General features: G+C 46.4%; 2 protein-coding genes and 1 non-coding gene across 6 annotated transcripts; 1 reads left to right on the top strand and 2 right to left on the bottom strand.

Moving 5' to 3' along the window:
* The first annotated feature begins 9,526 nt into the window (after positions 1-9,526).
* LOC117589838 (probable 3-hydroxyisobutyrate dehydrogenase, mitochondrial) lies at positions 9,527-10,890 on the top strand. 2 transcript variants are annotated; one of them, XM_034282103.1, is made up of 2 exons: positions 9,527-9,644; positions 9,714-10,890. In XM_034282103.1, the coding sequence occupies exon 2, from the start codon at positions 9,720-9,722 to the stop codon at positions 10,692-10,694; it is 975 nt and encodes a 324-aa protein (XP_034137994.1). In that variant the 5' UTR covers positions 9,527-9,644; positions 9,714-9,719; the 3' UTR covers positions 10,695-10,890. The 2 variants fall into 2 exon arrangements, with proteins under 2 accessions (XP_034137994.1, XP_034137985.1); XM_034282094.1 differs by having other exon boundaries at positions 9,544-9,644; positions 9,718-10,890.
* Positions 10,891-11,884: 994 nt separating this feature from the next.
* LOC117585900 (multiple C2 and transmembrane domain-containing protein) lies at positions 11,885-19,172 on the bottom strand. Of its 3 annotated transcripts, none has more exons than XM_034275660.1 (12): positions 19,017-19,172; positions 17,745-18,436; positions 17,396-17,504; positions 17,013-17,155; positions 16,226-16,420; positions 14,849-15,000; positions 14,267-14,782; positions 13,852-14,211; positions 13,672-13,791; positions 13,406-13,609; positions 13,139-13,346; positions 11,885-13,081 (listed from the first exon to the last, which is right to left on the bottom strand). In XM_034275660.1, exons 1-12 carry the CDS (start codon positions 19,108-19,110, stop codon positions 13,001-13,003), a joined length of 2,874 nt encoding a protein of 957 aa, XP_034131551.1. In that variant the 5' UTR covers positions 19,111-19,172; the 3' UTR covers positions 11,885-13,000. The 3 variants fall into 3 exon arrangements, with proteins under 3 accessions (XP_034131551.1, XP_034131559.1, XP_034131568.1); XM_034275668.1 differs by having other exon boundaries at positions 17,396-17,447; positions 19,017-19,171; XM_034275677.1 differs by lacking the exons at positions 16,226-16,420; positions 17,013-17,155; positions 17,396-17,504; positions 17,745-18,436; positions 19,017-19,172 and adding an exon at positions 15,084-15,324 and having other exon boundaries at positions 11,889-13,081.
* Trnal-aag lies at positions 16,784-16,865 on the bottom strand. Its single transcript has one exon. It is a non-coding gene; the product is annotated as a tRNA-Leu (tRNA).
* Positions 19,173-19,527: the final 355 nt, after the last annotated feature.

Raw genomic sequence — 19,527 nt, 5'->3', positions numbered from 1 at the left:
GTGGGAGGGAGCTACACGCTAAACAGTTTAAATTGTTTTTAATTTTTATCACTCAACGGCATCGAATGACAACAACAATAACGACATTTCGGATTGTGCAAAAGATGCGCCGTAGCTAATTACAAAACTTTTGTTTCCAAATGTTGGTGCGAGTTGGAAGCCAGTGAGCCAGAGATAACTGCAGCTCCCCGCCGACAAACAATGTGACAATTTCGAAAGAGCTACTTACTCCACATAGGCATAGGTACATACATACACACTTATTCCCCGTGGATTTCGTATCTTGTTTATATGAAAAACCATAAAGCAAAGCTCTGACAAAACAAAGGCTGCACAGCGGTGTAGCGGCTGAAGAAAGCTAAGTGTGGCTCAGACAGAAGCTGAAGAAATACTTTGTACTTTGGCAGACAAATGCATTTGGCTTGCCTCTGATCTGGTCTGTCTCTGATCTGCGCTGCATGTGATGCAATGACGCGAGTGTATCCACATCTAAACGCAGCCAAGATACTTGCCTACATATGCACAGATGAACATTAGCAATCAATCCACATCCCCATCCCCATCCCCATCCCCAGCCACATCCGTGACCAAGACAAGAGTGTGAGAAAATATTCAGTAGGCCAAGACACTTTAACTTGTCTTGGTCTAACTTGGTCTAGAAAAGCGGCAAACAAAACGAAAAGCTACAGCAAAATGGGGCTGACTAATCAACTGCTGCTGCTGCTGCTGCTGCTGCTGCATCTGAGGAGACCCAACTGCAACTGCAGCAACTCACGACTTGGGGCCAGGCCATAAAAACCTGAACTGAAATTGAATTTTATGCTGTTGTCTCTGCATTGATCTGATATTGGCAGTAATTATTCACATTTGCCATACAGATCGTGTCAGATTTAGCATTATATGTATAGCCAAAGTCCAAATGAGAATAATGAACAGCTGAGGTTGGTGTTTAAATGTGTACCTAATGCTAAGACTAAAACATTTAGTGGATAAACAAACTCTGAATGCTGACATACGTCTCGCTGTGATGCAACTGACGAAACATTGAGTCAATCAAGTACCTTTGACTGCAAATATTATATATCTAAGAAATATTACAAACCTTTCCGAAACCCCAACCATATTTAGTGACACATTTCGTTGGAATCCTTCATTTGTTTTGCAAACTTTATTTATTCAAAATGTGTTTAGCCTTACCATCAGGCATATTATTCAATTTATGACCTTCGTAGGGCTCAATAAGTCAATTCCACCATGTCTGCGAGTCGCTAAAGCCCCCTCATTAAGTTCTGCCACGCACTCTGGCACAGCGAAAGAAAGCGAACTAATGAAGCGAATTTGCGTTTGTGTCCTAAGTCTTTTGTTTGGACAGAGCGAGAAAGTCGTAATCCGAGGGCAGGTCGCTTGACAAATTGAATGTTTTGCGGTTGAGTAATTGAAAGACCACAAAATAAAGACAGGCAGACGGATTGCTAGATGGATGGAGGGGCAGGCCACACAGGCAGGCTGCGACTGGGGCTTGGCACGTGCTGAACCTTGGAAGCTTCTGCGAGTACGCAAAGACATTTGCACGTTTCACTTTCATTGGCTTCAACAGTCGATGGGAATGAGGATGGTATGGCGGCATGTCTGTGGGGGGGAGTGGAGTACCAATGGCAAATAAACACATCAAGCGCCACATTAAGACACGACAATGAAGAAAAAGTGAGTCTGAGCGGCATTATATTTTCTTGACACTTTCGCGAGTTTTGTTTTCTCTCTCTCTCTCGCACTCTCTCACTCTTTTATTGGCACTGGCATTGGCCGATGTGGCGGCTACGTGATTTCAGTTTGCTGCCAAAGGCCATGATGGTCTCTCTGCCTGTGTGGACGCGCGGGGCAGGCAATTGGCCGGCCGGCGGGCATCGCCGCCTGCGTTTATTGTAATTAGAAAGTATTTAATTTCGAAAACGCCGCCAGTTCGCATATAAAAATGTGTATACACACACACATAAATAAAATATACAAAAAATCAAATAAAAGTGAACCTCTGCTTAAGTATATTTTCCCCCCCTGTTGTCTCACTGCTTGTGTGTGTTTGCCTTTACGAGTACAAATCTTCAATAGATAAACAGCAGTGCGAGAAGCATCCACAGCTAAGTGAAGACATTAGTTCCGTTAAGAGCGAATGGCAGCAGAGATTATGGCCCGTCCCTGCCCCTACCTCTGGCTGTATGTAAATGGGTCCGATAAACAAGACTTTTCTTGTCGAAAAATAAAAGTTTCACCTGGAGAAAATTGGGTTAATGAAGTGGAAGATGGAAAAGCAGCAAAGCCCCGAACCCGCACACGAACCCGAACCCAAAGACATTTACATCTGACCGCCAAAGAATAGACACAAGACCGCAGTCGGACGGGGCAGGGGTCTCTCCCATCTTGCATATCTACTCGTAGATGAGGAAGTATGGCCATAAAACTTGACTGGTCTTGTCTCGTCACTCTCCAGAGAATGGATGGACAGACGGATAGATGGATGTATGGTTTGTGGCAGACCATAACTCTTTGGGCAAACAAATTGCATGCCAGTTAACGAGAGAAGTGAGCAAAAACAAAATGAAATTTCCAAATAATTAGAGCATGAAAAAATAAACAGCAAAATTGCCAGCACATGTGTGGATCATGGAGCTTCTGTGTGGAGAGTGAAACCAAAAACAAAAACAAAAGAAACAATTTCTATTTGCCTTTTTTGGCAGTTGGACGTTAGATGGTCCCGTCCCGTCCCGTCCCGTCCCGCACTTGGCCACTTACCGCTCTCCTTCCTGCAGTCAGCGGTGGCTGCTCTTTCACTCTGCCAAAAACTCAATTACTGCTTTTAATTTTTGACTAATTTGCAGACGGGAAACGCGAGCGATATAAATCCGTTGAGCTGCTTCTGCTGCAGCTACAAATTTCACTTTGAACAAACACTTTGATGGTCAAGCCAGAGCCGCGGGACACGGATGGGTATCCGGCAGGAAGCGCACGCACTTTCAGTTGTCGGAGGAGCAGTGGCACCAATGTGCTTTAGCTTTAGGACACTCGGGTTACAGTTACAGTTACAGTTAAGGTTCGCTTTCAAGTTTCAGTTGAAGCTCGAGTTAAGTTTTTGTCGTTTTGCTGGAGCTGCGCCGCGTCTGCATCGTTCGCATGCCGTTAACAGACTGAAGAAATGAAAAGCGTCTCTGGCCAAAGTAAGTAAGAGTGGTTCGCTGTCTCGTTGCTGTTCGTTGCTGGTTTTCTTTCAAGCAGCGACGCGTGCAGCGCTGCCAGCAGCTGCGTCAGCGTCAACCACAAATACGCTTAAAGCCAAAGTGGCTTTTACAAGCATTTTTGTAGTTGTAGTTGCTGCTGCTGCTGCTGTTGTGGCTTTTGGTCTGGTCCAGGCCAGCAAACTGTAGCAAGACAATATGTGGTCTGGCCGTGTCTGATGTGCGCTCTGGGGTCCGTCTGGCTGGCACCAGCGATCTCTCAAAAGATCCACCAATGATTTGTGCTGGATAATTGAATCTAACAGTGGAGGCGGAGACGGAGACGGAGACGGAGACACCAGAATGCCACTCCAATGCAAATTAGTTGTGCTCTGCGCGGCCATAAATGTCGTCTGGCCATAGCCATTCAACATGTTTCCAGTACTCGTATTTCTCGTTGTTGTTCCTTTTAGTGTGCCAGTTTTGCAATTTGCTGTGACAAGTTTTTTTGTTGTGTGCTGGGAAAATCGATCGATCCGCTTGCAAGTTGCTTGCAATCCGCGCGATCATGATGCATGTTACACCCCTCGCAGCCACATATCCTAAGCTACAATTCCATAATTCTGACTCATTGCCATGTCTGTGATCCGTGCATCAAGCTTTAATTGGCTTTTAGACACCGCTCTGTGTCTACGGGGGGGGGGGGGGGNACTCAAGGTCGTCGTTACACCAAATTCCATTATGAATTGGGAATTTAATTGAATTGTTTGTTTGGTGTACTTTTGATAGGGTAGAGTAACAATCAAACTGTGGCATAAAGTCGAGTGTATAATCCGATTTGGTGTGGAAATTGTACACACAGAATCCATGATATGCCGTCCTTCGGCGACAGCTATTGACATTGATGATGTCGCCTCTTCTGGCTGTCTGTCTTGGCCAGCCATCGATTATGGATAGCAGTTTATTTTACCGTATTGACACATAACAAACGGACCTTCGCTGCCTTGCAAATTGACGCACTATTTATGGGCTTTGGTAAGACTATTATTAAACTATTGCCCAGTGCCTTGTGTTATGATCACAGTTACATGGCTAGAGGGTAACATTTAAGGTTGAAATCATTTCAAAATCAAGTGTATACACGCGTCGTTGGCAAAGCATCTCCGTATCTCTGCAAGAATTTGGCCTTAAAAGGGGCCCTTGCTGATGATATTTCTATCAGGCAATTAAGACATAACATTCTCATTCCCAGCAGCAGCACAGCGGCTAGTTTCCGCTAAGCAAACAATTGTCTAAGTGAGACGTTTATGGATCGTGGAAATTGAGTTAATTAGCATAACAGCTCACAGAGCGAAACATTCATTCATCGGCCTGGGCCATTATCCATTAGGTAACCCAAACAAGACGCGACTCTGTCTGTCTGTCAGTTTGTTTGCAAACTTTGTTTCTCTTTTTTTTCAATTTGCAATTTGCAATTGAGAGTGCATTGACAGCCTCGCATGGGGCATGGAGCATGGAGCATGGAGCAGGAGCGGCAGTTTGAGCCGCTTCACCACAAATCCAATCAGTCAACTTGTCATAAAACCTCCTCACCTGCCTCCATGGGTAGGCGTGAGTTATGTGCGGGCTGCGACGTATGACGTATGAGGAAGGTTTTCACTTTTCAGCCAGAGTTATGTGATGGACATCAGACCGCCCCTGGGAGAGCATTCAACCGTGACCAGCTTCAACATCCGCTGGCTGACAGCTTCTTTGGCGAGTGGAACGACTAGAACAAAGCACTTTCACTTCTAATGCCTCACGAGAAGCAATCGGAATCAATTGAATGCATTCGATAGAGAGCAATTAGTGTTAACCTTTTCACAGGTTTTGCCTCAGGTGTCTCTCCACACGCCCAAGGCGATGCCAAATGGCAAATGCAACATTAACCAAAAAGTAACAACAAACATTCGACCTTCAGCCTCGCTTATGAATGGCTTTTCCCAGGGCTCTTCTCACTGTTCGTTTTTTCCATACGTATGCGGAAAAGAGTAACGAGATTTGCATAAAATTCAAGTCAATCTCTGCATTTCCCACAGCACCAAGTAGATCAACTTAATTGCGTCTGTACGTATCTGATTTTGGGCATAATTCAACCTTACTCATGGTAGAATCTTTGTGAGGCAGCTGGAGGACAGCAGGCAGGCAGGCAGGCAGGCAGGTGGTGTGTTGGAATGGCAGCGGCTGGAGCAGCAGCTGGCTGATGCAACAACACATTGACAAGAAGACATAAATATCGGCTGGGATTATGCAATGCAGTGATTTGGCTCCAAGGAGCAACAGGAGAAAGAGGCTGATGCAGCGAGACATTTATCGGTGCGTCGACGCATCGAGACTCAGAGATGCAGTTTAAGCGCACGAAACTAAGACAACTTTTTGTTTGGCTGCCTCCGGGTGATGCCCAAAATGCCTGCTGCTGCTGCTGCTGCTGCTGCTTGGCCATAAAACACTTCCTGCTCCCGCTGCATTGGCGGCACCTCGGTGCATTGCTATGGTCAAAATGTGGTCGAAATCTAAACTGGATTGCAGTCAGTGCGGAGCAGCGGCAGAGCCTCTTGTTGCAGCGGTTTCCTTCCTTGTGTGTGGATTTGGGTTAGCTAAACATTTATCTGCCGCTCGGGCTGTTGGTTTTTATGTTGATGCTGCTGATGGTGGCGCGGGGCAGAGGAAGAGTCTTATAAAAGTGTAGGGTATATTTATTAGAAAGCTTAAAAGATATTCCCTGCACTTATCACAGAGAATCTCCTGCTGCTTTTCCCCATAAACTCTGATTGTCCCATTCCTTTTTCTTTTATTATTTCATCATTGAAAGAGTATTCCAAATTGCATCTGCATTTCACTCTGCCCACCTTCCATTTCTCGCTCTTCACCCTGCAATTAATATTTTGTAATAGTGACCAAAAAAAAACCGTAAAGAAAACAAAAAGCTCCCAAGCCGAAAAAACAACAAAACACAAGTAGAGTGAGAAAAATGACGGCAAAAACCAAATTCCAACTTTAGCTTTAAACGGTCACATGGAATGTGTGTTTTGTCGGGCAGCGAATAATTTTACCACTTTCAAAAATGATTTTCAATTTCACTGCAGCGGATCGAAACTATAGGCCACGGTGTCGGCAAATGTAGCCTAAGTGAAGAGATAGCAATGTACATACATTCGTATGTATTTATCTACATATGTATTAATGCATAATAATTATGCATGCGGCGTATTAAAAAGCGCGAGCCTTAGAAACGATTCAGAAACCGAACGAAATCGAAAACAAATTCAATCCCATGGAAACAGACAGCGGGGAGGTAGGAGCGGCTATCATTTCACTTTCCTTTCCTTTCGTTTCCCAAAACGGGCCTGCAGTGACTCCGACTGCATTTCAATTTTCCCTGCGTTGTGCTGTCTGATTTGTTTTTTTTTTTTTTATAAATTTGTTTAGTTTTTCATTTTGATTTTCATATGGGTTTGGAGTGGTCTCTTCAGCTGGCATGTTAATGTAGGTCCAAGCGAGAGCGCGGACAGTGGAGAGCGAAAGCCCAGCGTCGGTTACAGCGATAATTCAGGGAAATAATTAAAACTCCATGAAGCGATTATCGGACAATAGTTTCACTGCCAAAAAAATGTCTTAGCTTGGTGTAATTTCAATTACGTGCTGGCCGGAAATGAAGCGAAAATGAAACGAAATCGAAAATGTCAGTAGTCGATCACGATGACACCATCAAAATCATTGGCAAATAATTGTGTTCCTCCTCGCAGTGTTCACTGAGTCACGGATCTACGCTGTGGCATGCAGATAGCTGCAACTTGACACTGCCGCCGCTGTCGAGACAATTGCGTGCAGATAGGAGAGTTCAACGGGGTTCAAGAAACTACCTACCCTACCGTCCGACAAGCCCACATTGTGGCTGGGTACAGTGCGTTTTGGCAGCATAAATCTGTGCTTGCGGCAGAAGAAAGGTGCAGGGATATGTAAGGTCAAGGATCGGCCATCATTCACCAGGAACTGGTACAACTACCCATCGAGCTAATTATCGTACCAATTACTTTAAGCCGCTGTGAATCAGTTGCCCAACAATAAACAGATCAAATAATTATTGTTTTGTGGCTTACGTGTGCCATTAAATTGTTACCTGGTCATGTGGCATTTCCTTACAATAGCCTTATAGCTACGAAGCGCACTGTAGCTAAGTGTGTTAATAATGCAATTTTTGCGAGCAAATAAAATTCAATTTCAAGTTGAATTATTCCAGTGGCTTCAAGTGCATGCTGTTATTTTCTTTGTGGGTGCGCTGTGGTCTCTGAGTGAAATCTGTGTGTGTGTTTTGACATGGAAATTAGTGGCAGGCAAAAAACCGCTTGGAGAAATGCTTAATGTCTGCCTAATGAGCTTGGTACACCGCTGCGTACACTGGCTGTACGTACATTTACGAATGCCACAAAACCTGAATGGACAGACGGACAGTGCCAAGCCCATCTACACTCCACTCTTCATGGTTGTAATTTCTGCGCTTTAATGCTTCACTTACGAGCACTTGTGGCTCTGCTTCTTGTGGCGGCTTTGGCTTTTCGAGCTATGAATTGTTTCATGGAGACACCCTGGAGACCCTCTCGCGCTCTCACCGGGTCATTGTTGTTCATATTCGTGTTAATCATACGCTGAATTGCACTTTATGGCGTTAGATAAGGGGTTGCCATCGTGCCTTGTGCCGTCACTTTGACAATTGACAAGCGCCTGATACATACCTCGATGGCTCGCTTATGTAAGGGAGCGTTCCCCACAGCCAGATGATGTCCCCTATTTCAATTTGGCGTCATTGTTGCGGTTCCAATTCGTTCCACTCCCCAAATTGAAATTCACTTAACCAGGCCAGCCGGCGGCTGTAGCCCACACGAGCAGACGCTCTGTCCCAGATAAATCACAGAAATCATCTGTGGTGGGAGACTGAGATTCGATCTGCCTCGTCGCCGCCTCATGGCATCAGCAGGTTGGTTCTTCTGGGGTGAAATCGAGTCTGGTTTTCGGTCTGTTTTCTTTTGATAAAGCATAACCATGTTGGCGCTGATGACGACGACGACGACGCAGGCGCAGGCGCTGACAGCAAAGTCCGCGGATTGCATAAGATCCAGGCCACGACAGGCGGCCCGCAAATTGGCCGAGATTTTTGCGAAACGCAGCTTGAGTCGAGCAGTTGCAATTTCATGCATGCCGATTTTTATGTGAAGAAAAACAACAACATTAAAATCAGCAGCAGCAACAGCAACAACAACAATAACAAGCGGAATAACAACTGTAAAATATGAGTGAAAAAAAAGACGTCTTCGCCAATTGAAGTTGTGATAAAAATAGCCCAAAGAAACAAAATGCGAGACATCAAATTGTTCACTGGTGGGATCGAGTTCAAGTATTGGCAATGCTCGACGCCAAAAGAGTGGGGTGAAAATCCGCTATACAAGAGAAAGAGGTACTGAGTAAGACGAATTTAATACACTCTTGAACCAGCGAATACTGCTGGAAAAGAATCTCTGAGCGGGGTAATTATTGTCAATCCTTCCTCGATATCTTTGAGTATGGATTAATACGCGACAAAATGATATCCCATTCGCAGAGTGGAGTCAAATAACTGTAAGACCCAGCTGTGAAACTCTGTTGGAGGAGGGTAGGATAAAACAGTTTGGAAACTTCGCGTGCGAATTTAGTTATGCACGATAATTCACGCAATGGATGCGATTCCCGAGTTGTCATTCAACCAATGCAAAAGGTGTAGGCACTCGACCGATGATGAAAGGTCGTTGCGGGGAATGCAACAAGGCAAACGAACCAAAAATCAACTTCAAGAACAGTCGCTAAGCTTTTTGCGTTGAATTACAACCCGCAGCGCAAAAGCTTACAGTTTTCGAGTGACTGTGACAAGCTGACACACCCACTCTGAGCGCACTGTACAGACAATCCCCCAAACCAAATTGAAGGTCAACGAAAGTAAACGAAATGGAAAGTTTTTATTGCCCTATGCTGATAAACAAAACAACGGCACGTGTCGCCCCATAAGAACATCAATTACTAAACACAGTAAACACGAAAAGCTTTTGCCCGGCAGCACTGGAATACAAGTGCTTGCCAAACAAAAGAGAGGGAGATATGGAAATAGAGAGCAGCATGCGTATGAGAGAACAAGCTTTGATCTAGCAGAGTTGTCGGGTGGCCAACAGCTCGCGCTGTGCATAAAATCTCCTGTTTGGATGTAGAACTCGCGAGAGGTTCGACAACCCAGTCGCCGCTGCTGGAACGAAGTTGAATTACGTGACTCGATGGCGCTGCGGCTGATGGCGGCCAGAACAGTGTGCTTTTGGTGGTCCGATCGATCGTTCACAGTTTTAGTTGTACCTTCCAGACAGATTTATTTTGCTACAGGTGGGTGATGAGATTCTGCGGAGAGGCAGCCTCGACCGGTTACATAACATTTTCACTCTGCTCCTCCAGCCAGCCATGTCGCTTCGTGTGGTGTCCCCTTCCCTGCTGAATGCCTGGAGCCAGACTCTGGTGCGTGCCATGTCCACCCAGGGCGGCAGCAAGAACATCGGCTTCGTGGGCCTCGGCAACATGGGTGCCAACATGGCAAGCAACCTGATCAAGGCAGGCCACAAGCTGCATGTGTTCGACATTTCGAAGCCAGCCTGCCAAGGACTGGCGGCCAAGGGAGCCACTGTCTACACCAAGACCTCGGAGCTGGCCCAGAACTCTGACTTTGTCATCACCATGCTGCCCAACAACGCCATTGTGGAGAAATCGTACGAGGAGATGACTGCCGATGGCGTCAACAAGGACACCATCTTCATCGACTCCTCCACCATTTCCCCGGAGCTGGTGAAGGCTCTGCAGAAGCGCATCACCGACAAGGGAGCCCGTTTCATCGATGCCCCCGTCTCCGGAGGTGTTCCCGGCGCCGAGCAGGCCACTCTCACCTTCATGGTGGGCGGCACCGATGCCGAGTACAACGCCGTCAAGGCTGTGCTGGAGTGCATGGGCAAGCGCATCACCCACTGCGGCGTCTACGGCATGGGACAGGCCGCCAAGCTGTGCAACAACATGATGCTCGCCATCTCCATGATTGGCGTGTCCGAGGCGATGAATCTGGCCGTGCGCCAGGGCCTCGATGCCAAGGTTTTCGCCGAGATTATCAACTCGTCCACTGGCCGCTGTTGGGCCTCTGAGATCTACAACCCAGTGCCCGGCATTTGCCCCACTGCCCCTGCCAACAAAGACTATGCCGGAGGTTTCTCCTCCGCTCTGATCACCAAGGATCTGGGTCTGGCCTCCGGAGTGGCCAACAGCTCGAACACACCCATTCCACTGGGTTCGCTGGCCCACAAGATCTACACCTCGCTGTGCACCCAGGGTCTGGGCAACAAGGACTTCTCCGTGGTGTACGACCAAATGAAGAAGGAGAAGTTCAGCGTTTAAGTTACTTAAGAGACTCTAACTAGATAGCGATGATGAATCCGTATCCAACACACACACCAGTCATGCATTTATTTAGCACTAAGCTAGTGCGGTCCTAGGGCTTCCCTATTTCCAATTACGACTGTGCAATTACTTTTTCAGTGTATTCGCGTAAATATGTACATATATTAAAGATGTATTCGTTTATCGTATTGTATGGAAAACTTCTATTCGATTGCGTAACCGCGGGCTGTGTGGGCTGGTCTGGCGATCGTCTGTCGAGTGGAATACCGAGTGCTGATAAGACTTGTCAAACAGCTGTGGGATTTATTTTTATTGCCATTTTTCAAGCAAATAAATAATACCCCAGAAAATAAAATTTAGAAACGAAACCTTATCAGTGCTTCCACATGGCGCGATTGATAAAGCTTTGCAGGTAAGCAGAGCAAAACATCGACCTCATAAAGATTAACAAATTAAAGCATTACAGTTTTAAAGAAACAGTTTGACAGTTGGATAAATGTTGTATCAGGTTCGAGAAATACTTACTGCGTAGAATAAAAGCTCTTAGTTTTAGAACCATTGGCCTGTCTTTGACAATTTGACACACCCACTTGGCAGCCGGCCCAAGCACCCAATAATGAAAATCAAGTAAAGAAAATAGTTTGTTATTCTACAATCTACAGTCTATATATATGTTCTTTGAATGTGTAAATGTATGTAATTGCCTTATGCAAAACTTTATTCGTTAGTGTCCAGGTTCAAATTAAAGAGTAGCAATTCCCTCTAACAAATAAACTATAAACATCTGCAATGATCAGACCATAAAAGCACTGGAAGAACTGGCAGCGCGTGTTGAGAGAGGAAGATAACGCGATAGGATAGAAAGAGAGCTGTGCTCTCTCAAGTCAAATGAATTATTTTGCTCGAATAATCCGACTACTTCGCCTCTCCTCACACTGGAATGTTAGCAAACCACAGTGGGGCGATCGGGTATAATAACTTGCAATTCTAGTTCCATGCAACAGTTCCTATTAAATTCTGTACACTGTGAATGTTGATGTCAAAGCGAAAGGTTCCATGAACAGTTTTAGAAGTATTTAGCAACGTTTATTTTTAGAGAAAAACGAGTTTTTATTTTGAGCGAAATCCAAAAATATGTTTTATTATTTTTGCCGTCGTAGATGTTGTATACATAAATTGAAAAATAACAAACTTAACTTAGGTGCTAATTTAATTAATAAATTAATTGAGTTTGGTATGAAGTATGTTTGTATGTATATAAAAACGTTTGTTGTTGCTCTTCCTGCGGGGTATAAAATAGTTTAACTATCTAAAATGTATCAAATCGATCGATCGGAGTGGATTATAATTGCAATTAGTTGTAATTGTTACACATACAAATCGTGTTTATGGCTGGGCCTGGGGCGGGGCCTTGACGAGCTGATTATCCTATACGTATTATTCATATAAATATTAGAAAATGTTTTGAACAATTTGCTTCGAGTGAAATAATTACAATAAATTTAATAAGGTCTTGTTTAGGCATATAAAAGGTAAATTTGTAAAGGTTTATCAAGAAGAAGCATCCTTAAACGAGTCGAGTGCAATTGATTTCTAAATGGAGTCTAGGGAGATGTGAGTGCGGGAAGGATACTCCCTCCTTCAGGGGGTTACATAAGTCACATAAGTAAGTAAGCCTAAGTTGCAAAATTCTTGGAAAATATCACAAATTGAAATACGAGTACACAATAAATAATTCGGATTCGCGCAAAAGGAATCTGGTTGTTAGCATTTTGAGTGTTTCTTGGTAAATATTCGAATATATTCTTTTAAAGAGTGACAGAGAGAGAGAGGAGAGCGAGCCAGGGTTGGTTACCTTAGGTACTTGGAATATCTTCTATCTTTTCTGTGTATATACAATATCTTTCTGTGTAAATAGTTTTTGTTTTCACATATACATATATCCATATTCATATAATGCTAAGAAAATAAGTGAAGCTAACTTTGTGCTGCTTAATTGAGTCAAGTTTTAGTTGCATTGAGTATATAGTTTCGTGGATGGGATGTCTGTTTGAGTGTGGAACTTTGTGTCTTGGTGCTGCCCTCTCCTTAACTAACTAGCTAGCTAACTCTCCTAACTTTGGTGTCTAATTGCTTTCGCCGTGGCTCAGACTGAGGCTCTTGGCCTGGCCAAACTTCTGCTTCAGTTGGCTGGTATTGGCCCGGAAGCGCTGCATCAGCTGCTGCCTGCCGCCGCCTCCAATCAACGCGCTGGACTGCGGCGGCGCCACCATCGCCATTGCCGCATCAGCGCTGGTTATGGACTATGAGCCCTTGAGCTTTTTCTTTGGATTGCTGCGGGTCTGATCGGTGGGCGCCGAGGGTGGTAGCTCTCGATACTGATTCTGAAGCGGGAAATGATTATTAGTTCAGGGAAATTAAGATACTCGAAAGATGCTTACAATCTCCTCGTTGTCGGGCACACGGGATAGGAAGTCGAGTAGCTCGTTGTTGGGTATAGTGTTGGGGCGCAGCAGGCGTCGCGAGAACTTCATTAGGCCCCAGAAGAGCAGGAGCCAGCGCAGCGGCACAAAATGTAGCACCAGAATGGCGCCCAGCAGCAGGACAACGGCCAGCCAGGTCAGCTCGGGGACGGAAAAGTTGAATGTGCTAAAAGTATACAGAAAGAAAGAGTTAATTGAGATTTATGTGGGTTGACAGGTCCTTACTTAATGGTGCTCTCAGCCAGGGAGGCTAGATATCCAATGGTGTTCTGTACGGTCTGGGAGACTTCTTGAATGGCCTGTAATCGCTCCTTGATGGACTTCTTCTCCTCTTTCTCCTTGTCATCTTCGTCATCCTCATCGTACTCGTAGTCATAGTGGCCCGCTGAGGGGTCTGTCGTGCCCGTGATCATGCGAATCAGCCACTTTCTAAGTGAAGAAAATAAACAAAATCTAGAAAATTGTATCTCATAGAAGAAATCTCCACTTACTTGAGTATAATGAGCAGTAGGACCAAAGGAACTGTCTCCAGATCGCCATAGACACAGCCCACAATCCAAAAGACAAAAGCTATGCTGGAACGCACAGGAGACTCCCATTCAAAGCAGCTCCTGCAACAGAAAAAGAAACAAATTGGAGGGCAGTTTTCTATAGGGGAAACTCGTACTTACTGCACATAGCGCGCTGCTTCCAGGATGTCCATGATGATCTCCTTGAGACGGTTGACATTGCGCAGGAAGAGCTGCCTCTTAAACTTGGCCTCCTGCTGGATGAGTTTCTCCTCTTTTGGCTGGAGGGCGCGGCAAACGGCTCGAATCTCGCTCCAGATGACAGTCAGTTCCAGCTGGATTTGCGGCGAGTTTCCCTTGGCTCGGACACAGAGATTCTTGTCCTTTAGAGTGTACCAGCGCTTGACGCCGCTCTTGATGCGCAGCAGTGGAATGACGAGCTTGCCTAGGAACTCGACTCGATGATCGCGATCCTCGTCGAAGACTGTGATCTCCAGAACCTGTGTGATGTCCTTGACATTGCTGAAAAGAGTAAACAATAAGCTGGCGAACAGAATGGACTAGCGATTGCTCTTACAAGGTGAAAATCTTATTCCAGTTTGGCGTTAGGGTCTTGTACTCTGTCTGTGTCTGCAGTCGGGCATTTCCCAGCTCGAGAACGCAAAAGGGATCCGATTTGCCACCAATGTCCGCTGCAGCCAGACCCGTGGCACCAAAGACCTTGACCGTGAGGTGACCCACATCCCTCAGGTTCTGCAGGCAGCGTAGGAAGCGGTAGCGATCTCTTAGCAGCTGGGACTCGCGCGGATCCTCCTTGAATGCCTTCAGGTCGCTGATCGTCTCCAAGGCCGTTGTGCCGCTGATGGTGAGCATGAGGTGCACTTCGCCTGGGCAATCCTCCAGCGGCTTCCATATCCCGTGCGTGGTCTCGCGCTGGAACACACTCAAGTCGATGATGGCCTTGCCGTAGAGGGTGTTGCGATTCCATAGAGCCAGCTCCAGGTTCTGGTCCTCGTCGAACAGATGCAGATCGAACTGTTCCAGCCAGCGCTCCGTCCAGGAAGACTTGCTCTTGTACTTCTCGTTGCCCAATCTAGGTCACACGGGAAGATGTATGCTTAATGGGAGGTTTATTACTTCAAGAGCTGATCGTGCTCACCTGAACCTGAAGTGCGTTTCGGTCAGCTTGCTACCGTCTTCAGCCAGTGGTAGATCTTTGGCCCTCACCAGCAGAATGGTGACCACTGAGCTCCAGATCTGCGACTTCAGACGCTTCGATGACTCGGCCAGTTTGGAGTTGCGCTGAAAGTGCTGCAACAATTCAAACGATTAGCTTCAATTGGGACACCGATCCACAATACGCTTCCCCTGCCCCGCCAACCACAAATAGGCACCTCCATCAGCTCGTCGCAGCCCTGCTCCAGTTGTTCACACAGCTCCTCATGCTGCCGCCTCACATGCTTGAGCAACATGCGCGGCGCCCGCTTGCATCCAGGCCAATTGTTGCCCAGCATTGCCCACAAAATGAACAGACAAGCGAAAAGACAAAACAGAAAAACATAAAACCGAAAGCCGAAAGCCGAAAAAACAAAACTTAAAGCCGAACTTTGCTTTCGACGCTCAAACAGTGACTAAAGGCAGTGGCAAAGGTCTTGCGCTGGAGTCAGTGCGATTGCAAGGCAAATACCCTCACAGACTAAAGGGTATGCTAGACTGGAGGGAGCTTAAGAGAATGGCATGTGCACTCATAGCTGAAAATTAGTGAGTGTCTTTAAAATAACTATTTATACCTGTGCCCACCGTTTACTAATAATATTTGTAGAGAAAGTACTTCTCAATCTACTCCAACTACAACCTCCAACTAGTACTTTCCACAAACATGAGGTATTAATGCTTCTACTCTCACTCTGTTTGTGTCTCTTCCATCGTATTTTCCCACTTTGTCATATGTTTGCTTTGGCATCGCCTTCACTACCTCCCCAGATAACATGTAATGGCAATTGTCGGCGCTCATGCCGGAGCTTTGTTGAGTCGAAGCCGAAGCAGCGATCGGCGCTTTGTCTGCCGCTCTCCCGCACTGCCACTCAAAACTGCTCAAGTCACGATGAGTGTGTCAATGGAAGAGTGGTGGGTGGAGAGCGGAGCGTAGATTTGTATTAGTCAGTTCGGGTATTTAGTTCCGGTCTCGGCTCAGCCGAGCAGCAGAGATAAAGCTCCATAAATATTTGCATTAGTTGGTGCGGCCTCTCACCCCGAGCCCAGACCTAGGTCTATTAATTTCAGTTTTAGTTGAGCCATAAATAAAGTTGCTTATAAATAAACGTCTTCACACACAATCCAAAAGAGGGAGACAGAGTCAAAGTTCAGCTGTGAGTGGGAGGCGAAGCGCAATTAAGAGTGCCACCAAACAAAAGGTAGCGAGGAAATCGTTTTGTTGGAAGCAGAAGGAAAACCGCCAAGAGATTGATGGCCGAGTCAAACGTTTCCGTACCCTCGACAACAGAATGGAGTGGAGGGATTTATGAGTGCCACTCACCATTTCCTTGTCCTCCTGGCTACGCGGCCAGAGCGTTAAATTGATGAGTATCTCGCCCATGGCCCGCTCCCCGTGGCTGCTCGTGTCGCAGAGCTGCAGGTGGATGTCCTCAGCCTTGCCCAGCTCCAGTTGGGTGAGATCCAGCTTGGCCGAGCCCATGAAATCGTCCTGCAGGCCCCAATCGTAGTCAAAGACCTAAACGACCGGAGGAAGGGATACAAGTCAAAGCGGAAATTGATTGCGATTAGTAGGAAAGAGCTTCAGATTTTTGAGGGTAGCGCCAAATTGATTTGGTGTTCAGATTTCCCCGTGGCCAAGAATCTCCTAGGGACAATAAATTCCTATTATGAACTTTAAATTGAATCAAAGGGGAAATTAACAAGATATGGGAATGAAAACATGTGGATTGATTTGATTTGCTGTGACTGCAAGTCAATTCGAGGACAAAAAGTGAACATAAAATATGAAAAATAATTATAAACTAGAAAATTAAACTGCCTTTTATAAGTAGAGAGTAGAGTAGAGATTTAAGTAGAACAAAAAAAGACATTACTGAGCTGGCAGCGGTGGGATTCGAACCCACGCCTCCGAGGAGACTGGTGCCTTAAACCAGCGCCTTAGACCGCTCGGCCACGCTACCCAGACGAAAACGAGCCAAGAACAACAAATCCCGAAATTCCCTATGGGATACTCCATATCTATTTAAAGAGCCAAAAATCAGCCATGTGAAATTCCTCGCGTGTGAAAATTGTTAGGAAACTTTCGGGTTAAGTGTTTGCTGCCTCACCTTCACAATAATCGGCTGAAAAGGGTCCTCGACGGGAACAATGAATACCTCGTCCCACACGGGATTGAGGTCGCGGTGTATGGTGCGCGACTTGTGCAACAGCCGACCGCCAACCTTGAACTTTACATAAGGATCACTCAGTCCTGCCGCAGGGCGAAAGACAAAGGAAAATTAATGTTACAGCACTTGGTGCAGCGTGTCAAGTGCTTGATTAAATATAAAGAAGGGATGCTACACTACACTCGAAGAAATTATTCTGTTTAAGTATACTGGGGATTAAAAGTTCATAAATATTTCTTCGAGTGTAGAGCAGTAAGGGAAAGGGGAGCTTTTTGAGGTATGTTGGCTAGAGTGTCACTTGGGTTTGGGTTCTGTCCGCTCACCATTCTTGTCCATGGCCACCAGGTCGCTGCCGGATTTGAGATGGACGCGCAGCTGAAAGAAGACGAATTGACGTAATTGAGCGTCCCGCTTGCGACGAAGCTCTTCGGCCTGCCAATCGACAATCGGTAAGCGACCGACGATCGATGATCGATTATAATCGATGACAGTTGCAGAGGTTAGAGATGTGCAGCAGAGCAAGACGTAGAAGAAGCGAAAAAGGAAATTGCAGAGTTTTCCGAGTTAGTGCCAGAGTTTGGACAAAACAAAAATCAAAACCAAAGAAAAGCCAATTTAAAGCGATAGCAAACAAGCCAGAAACAACAAACAAACACAATCACATTCACTCACCTGCAGGGCCTCCAGCTGCTGCTGCGGTGTCAGCTCCACGGGACTGCAGGCGGGACCATTGGCGTTTTCTGGCTGCTCGTCGATGCGCCCCTCCATGGAGCCGCCGAAACGTTGGATGACCTGCGCCATCTTGGCGGTGGCTCGGAACTCGCGGGCCAGCGGTGAACCGCCGATAGTTGTGGCCCGGTGACGCGGACTCTGTGTTACGGAGCTGCTCTCCGAGCTGTAGTCCGCGGCATAGTCCGTGCTCTCCTCGAGAAAGTCGCTCGGCGACTTGCGTCCGAGGCGGTCTTTGCTCTTGGTGCGACTCCAGCGGTGCCGCAGGTTATTGAAGAATCCGTGCGTCTTCTGCAGCACTCCCACGCCACTGGCCACTCCTCCACCCGCCAGCTGCTGGGAGACGGCGCTCTTGGCACGCTTAGGCGATATGTGCGGCGATTCGTTGCCGTGACAATCGTGTCCGTTTAGCTCCGAGGCGGACTTGCTCAGATGCTTCCCCAGACGTTGCTGCAGCTGAGGCGACCCGTGCGGCGAGACGTGACGTGGCGGAGTGGCAGTGGCATCAATGCTTGTGGCAGCCGCCAGACGACTGCTGAAAGGTGGTTGCTGGAGGTGTTGCTCCGGCTCCTCCTCCGCCGGCTGGTGCTGTTGCTGCTGCTGCTCCTCGCCACGGTCAACGTAGTGGATGCGTGCTGGGAGTGAAGGATATGTGTTATTTTCGGAGGCACGCAACTTTGGCAATCGATTTAACAACAATCGAGCGACCGGTGATAAGCAATCGAACCGAACAGGCCACACAAGCCACACCAACTGACTGACAGAGACTGCCACTGCCGGAGGAGAGGAAAAGTGGTTCTTTGCGCCCCTCCCTCCATGACATCATTTCGCTTGTACGATTGTCTCAATTATAAAATTTACTTTCAGCAAAATGATACATTCCATTTGTCCATACTCGAGCAGTGTAGCAAGAGAAAGAGATGCTGGCCAAGACGTGACACGAATGTGAATCTTGGAATCGAATTCGTTGTCATAAATATCTTATTCTCTATTTGGACAGCAGCCCATAGTCTGTTCTCTAATTTGAAAACTTAAATCTCTTCCTGATCTTATTTGCAGCATTCACGCGTTCATCTCTAGTTCATACAAGTATTTTGACAGCCAGTTGGAACATCTCAAGCACTCGGAATAAAATGAAGATTTCTCTGCGCTATATGTACGTGCATCCTCTCTCAGTGTCTTTCTGTCTATCTGTTTATTCCGCACTGCTTTTACCTGGTGCTGGAACTATTTTATTTATTCTGTGGCACAACGCGAAAGTTGGTTGCTTCTTGGAGGACTGCTTCAGTCTTAGATGCAGCGGTTGCATGGCATGGACTCAGGGCAAGTCAGATGAATAAGTGATTGGCTGCACTTGGTGATTGCCTTTGGCACTGGCTATTGCCAGATTAAAGCCGAAGTTAGACAATGAAGCTTGAAGTCCGGAGCTAACACTTTGCAACTGAAATCTGATTATGAACAAACTTTGACTGACTTTTTTCACAGACTCCAGGGAATTGTGCGTGTGCCGGAAAGCGCGGCGAAACCGAGCGAACTGCACTGTAGCAGGGCCCCTAGAAGACTGCTTCGGTTTCAGTTTCGGTTACTGCCTCTGCTTGTGGCACTGTTCTCTGGTGCTTTTCCTGCCCCTCTTTCCCCATTTCGCAAACTGAACCTTTGGCTCTCCTTTGGCATTTGTTATTGTTAACGATGGCGCACACGGACATGGTGTTTGCTACATTGTAAA

The sequence above is a fragment of the Drosophila guanche genome, unplaced genomic scaffold, assembly GCF_900245975.1.
Source record: "Drosophila guanche unplaced genomic scaffold, DGUA_6, whole genome shotgun sequence".
NCBI lineage: Eukaryota > Metazoa > Arthropoda > Insecta > Diptera > Drosophilidae > Drosophila > Drosophila guanche.
The sequence above is the reverse complement of the archived record's forward strand: the minus strand, read 5'-3'. Positions and strand labels throughout refer to the sequence as shown.

Coding starts and splice junctions, on each gene's coding strand:
- LOC117589838 (XM_034282094.1), top strand. CDS start 9,557: ATGGCGGCCAGAACAGTGTGCTTTTGGTGGTCCGATCGATCGTTCACA. Junction 9,645..9,717: donor ACAGATTTATTTTGCTACAG/GTGGGTGATGAG, acceptor TCCTCCAGCCAG/CCATGTCGCTTCGTGTGGTG.
- LOC117585900 (XM_034275660.1), bottom strand. CDS start 19,110: ATGCAACCGCTGCATCTAAGACTGAAGCAGTCCTCCAAGAAGCAACCA. Junction 17,156..17,395: donor GGTGGCCATGGACAAGAATG/GTGAGCGGACAG, acceptor GCCCTGCGGCAG/GACTGAGTGATCCTTATGTA. Junction 13,082..13,138: donor TGCCCGACAACGAGGAGATT/GTAAGCATCTTT, acceptor TTCCCGCTTCAG/AATCAGTATCGAGAGCTACC.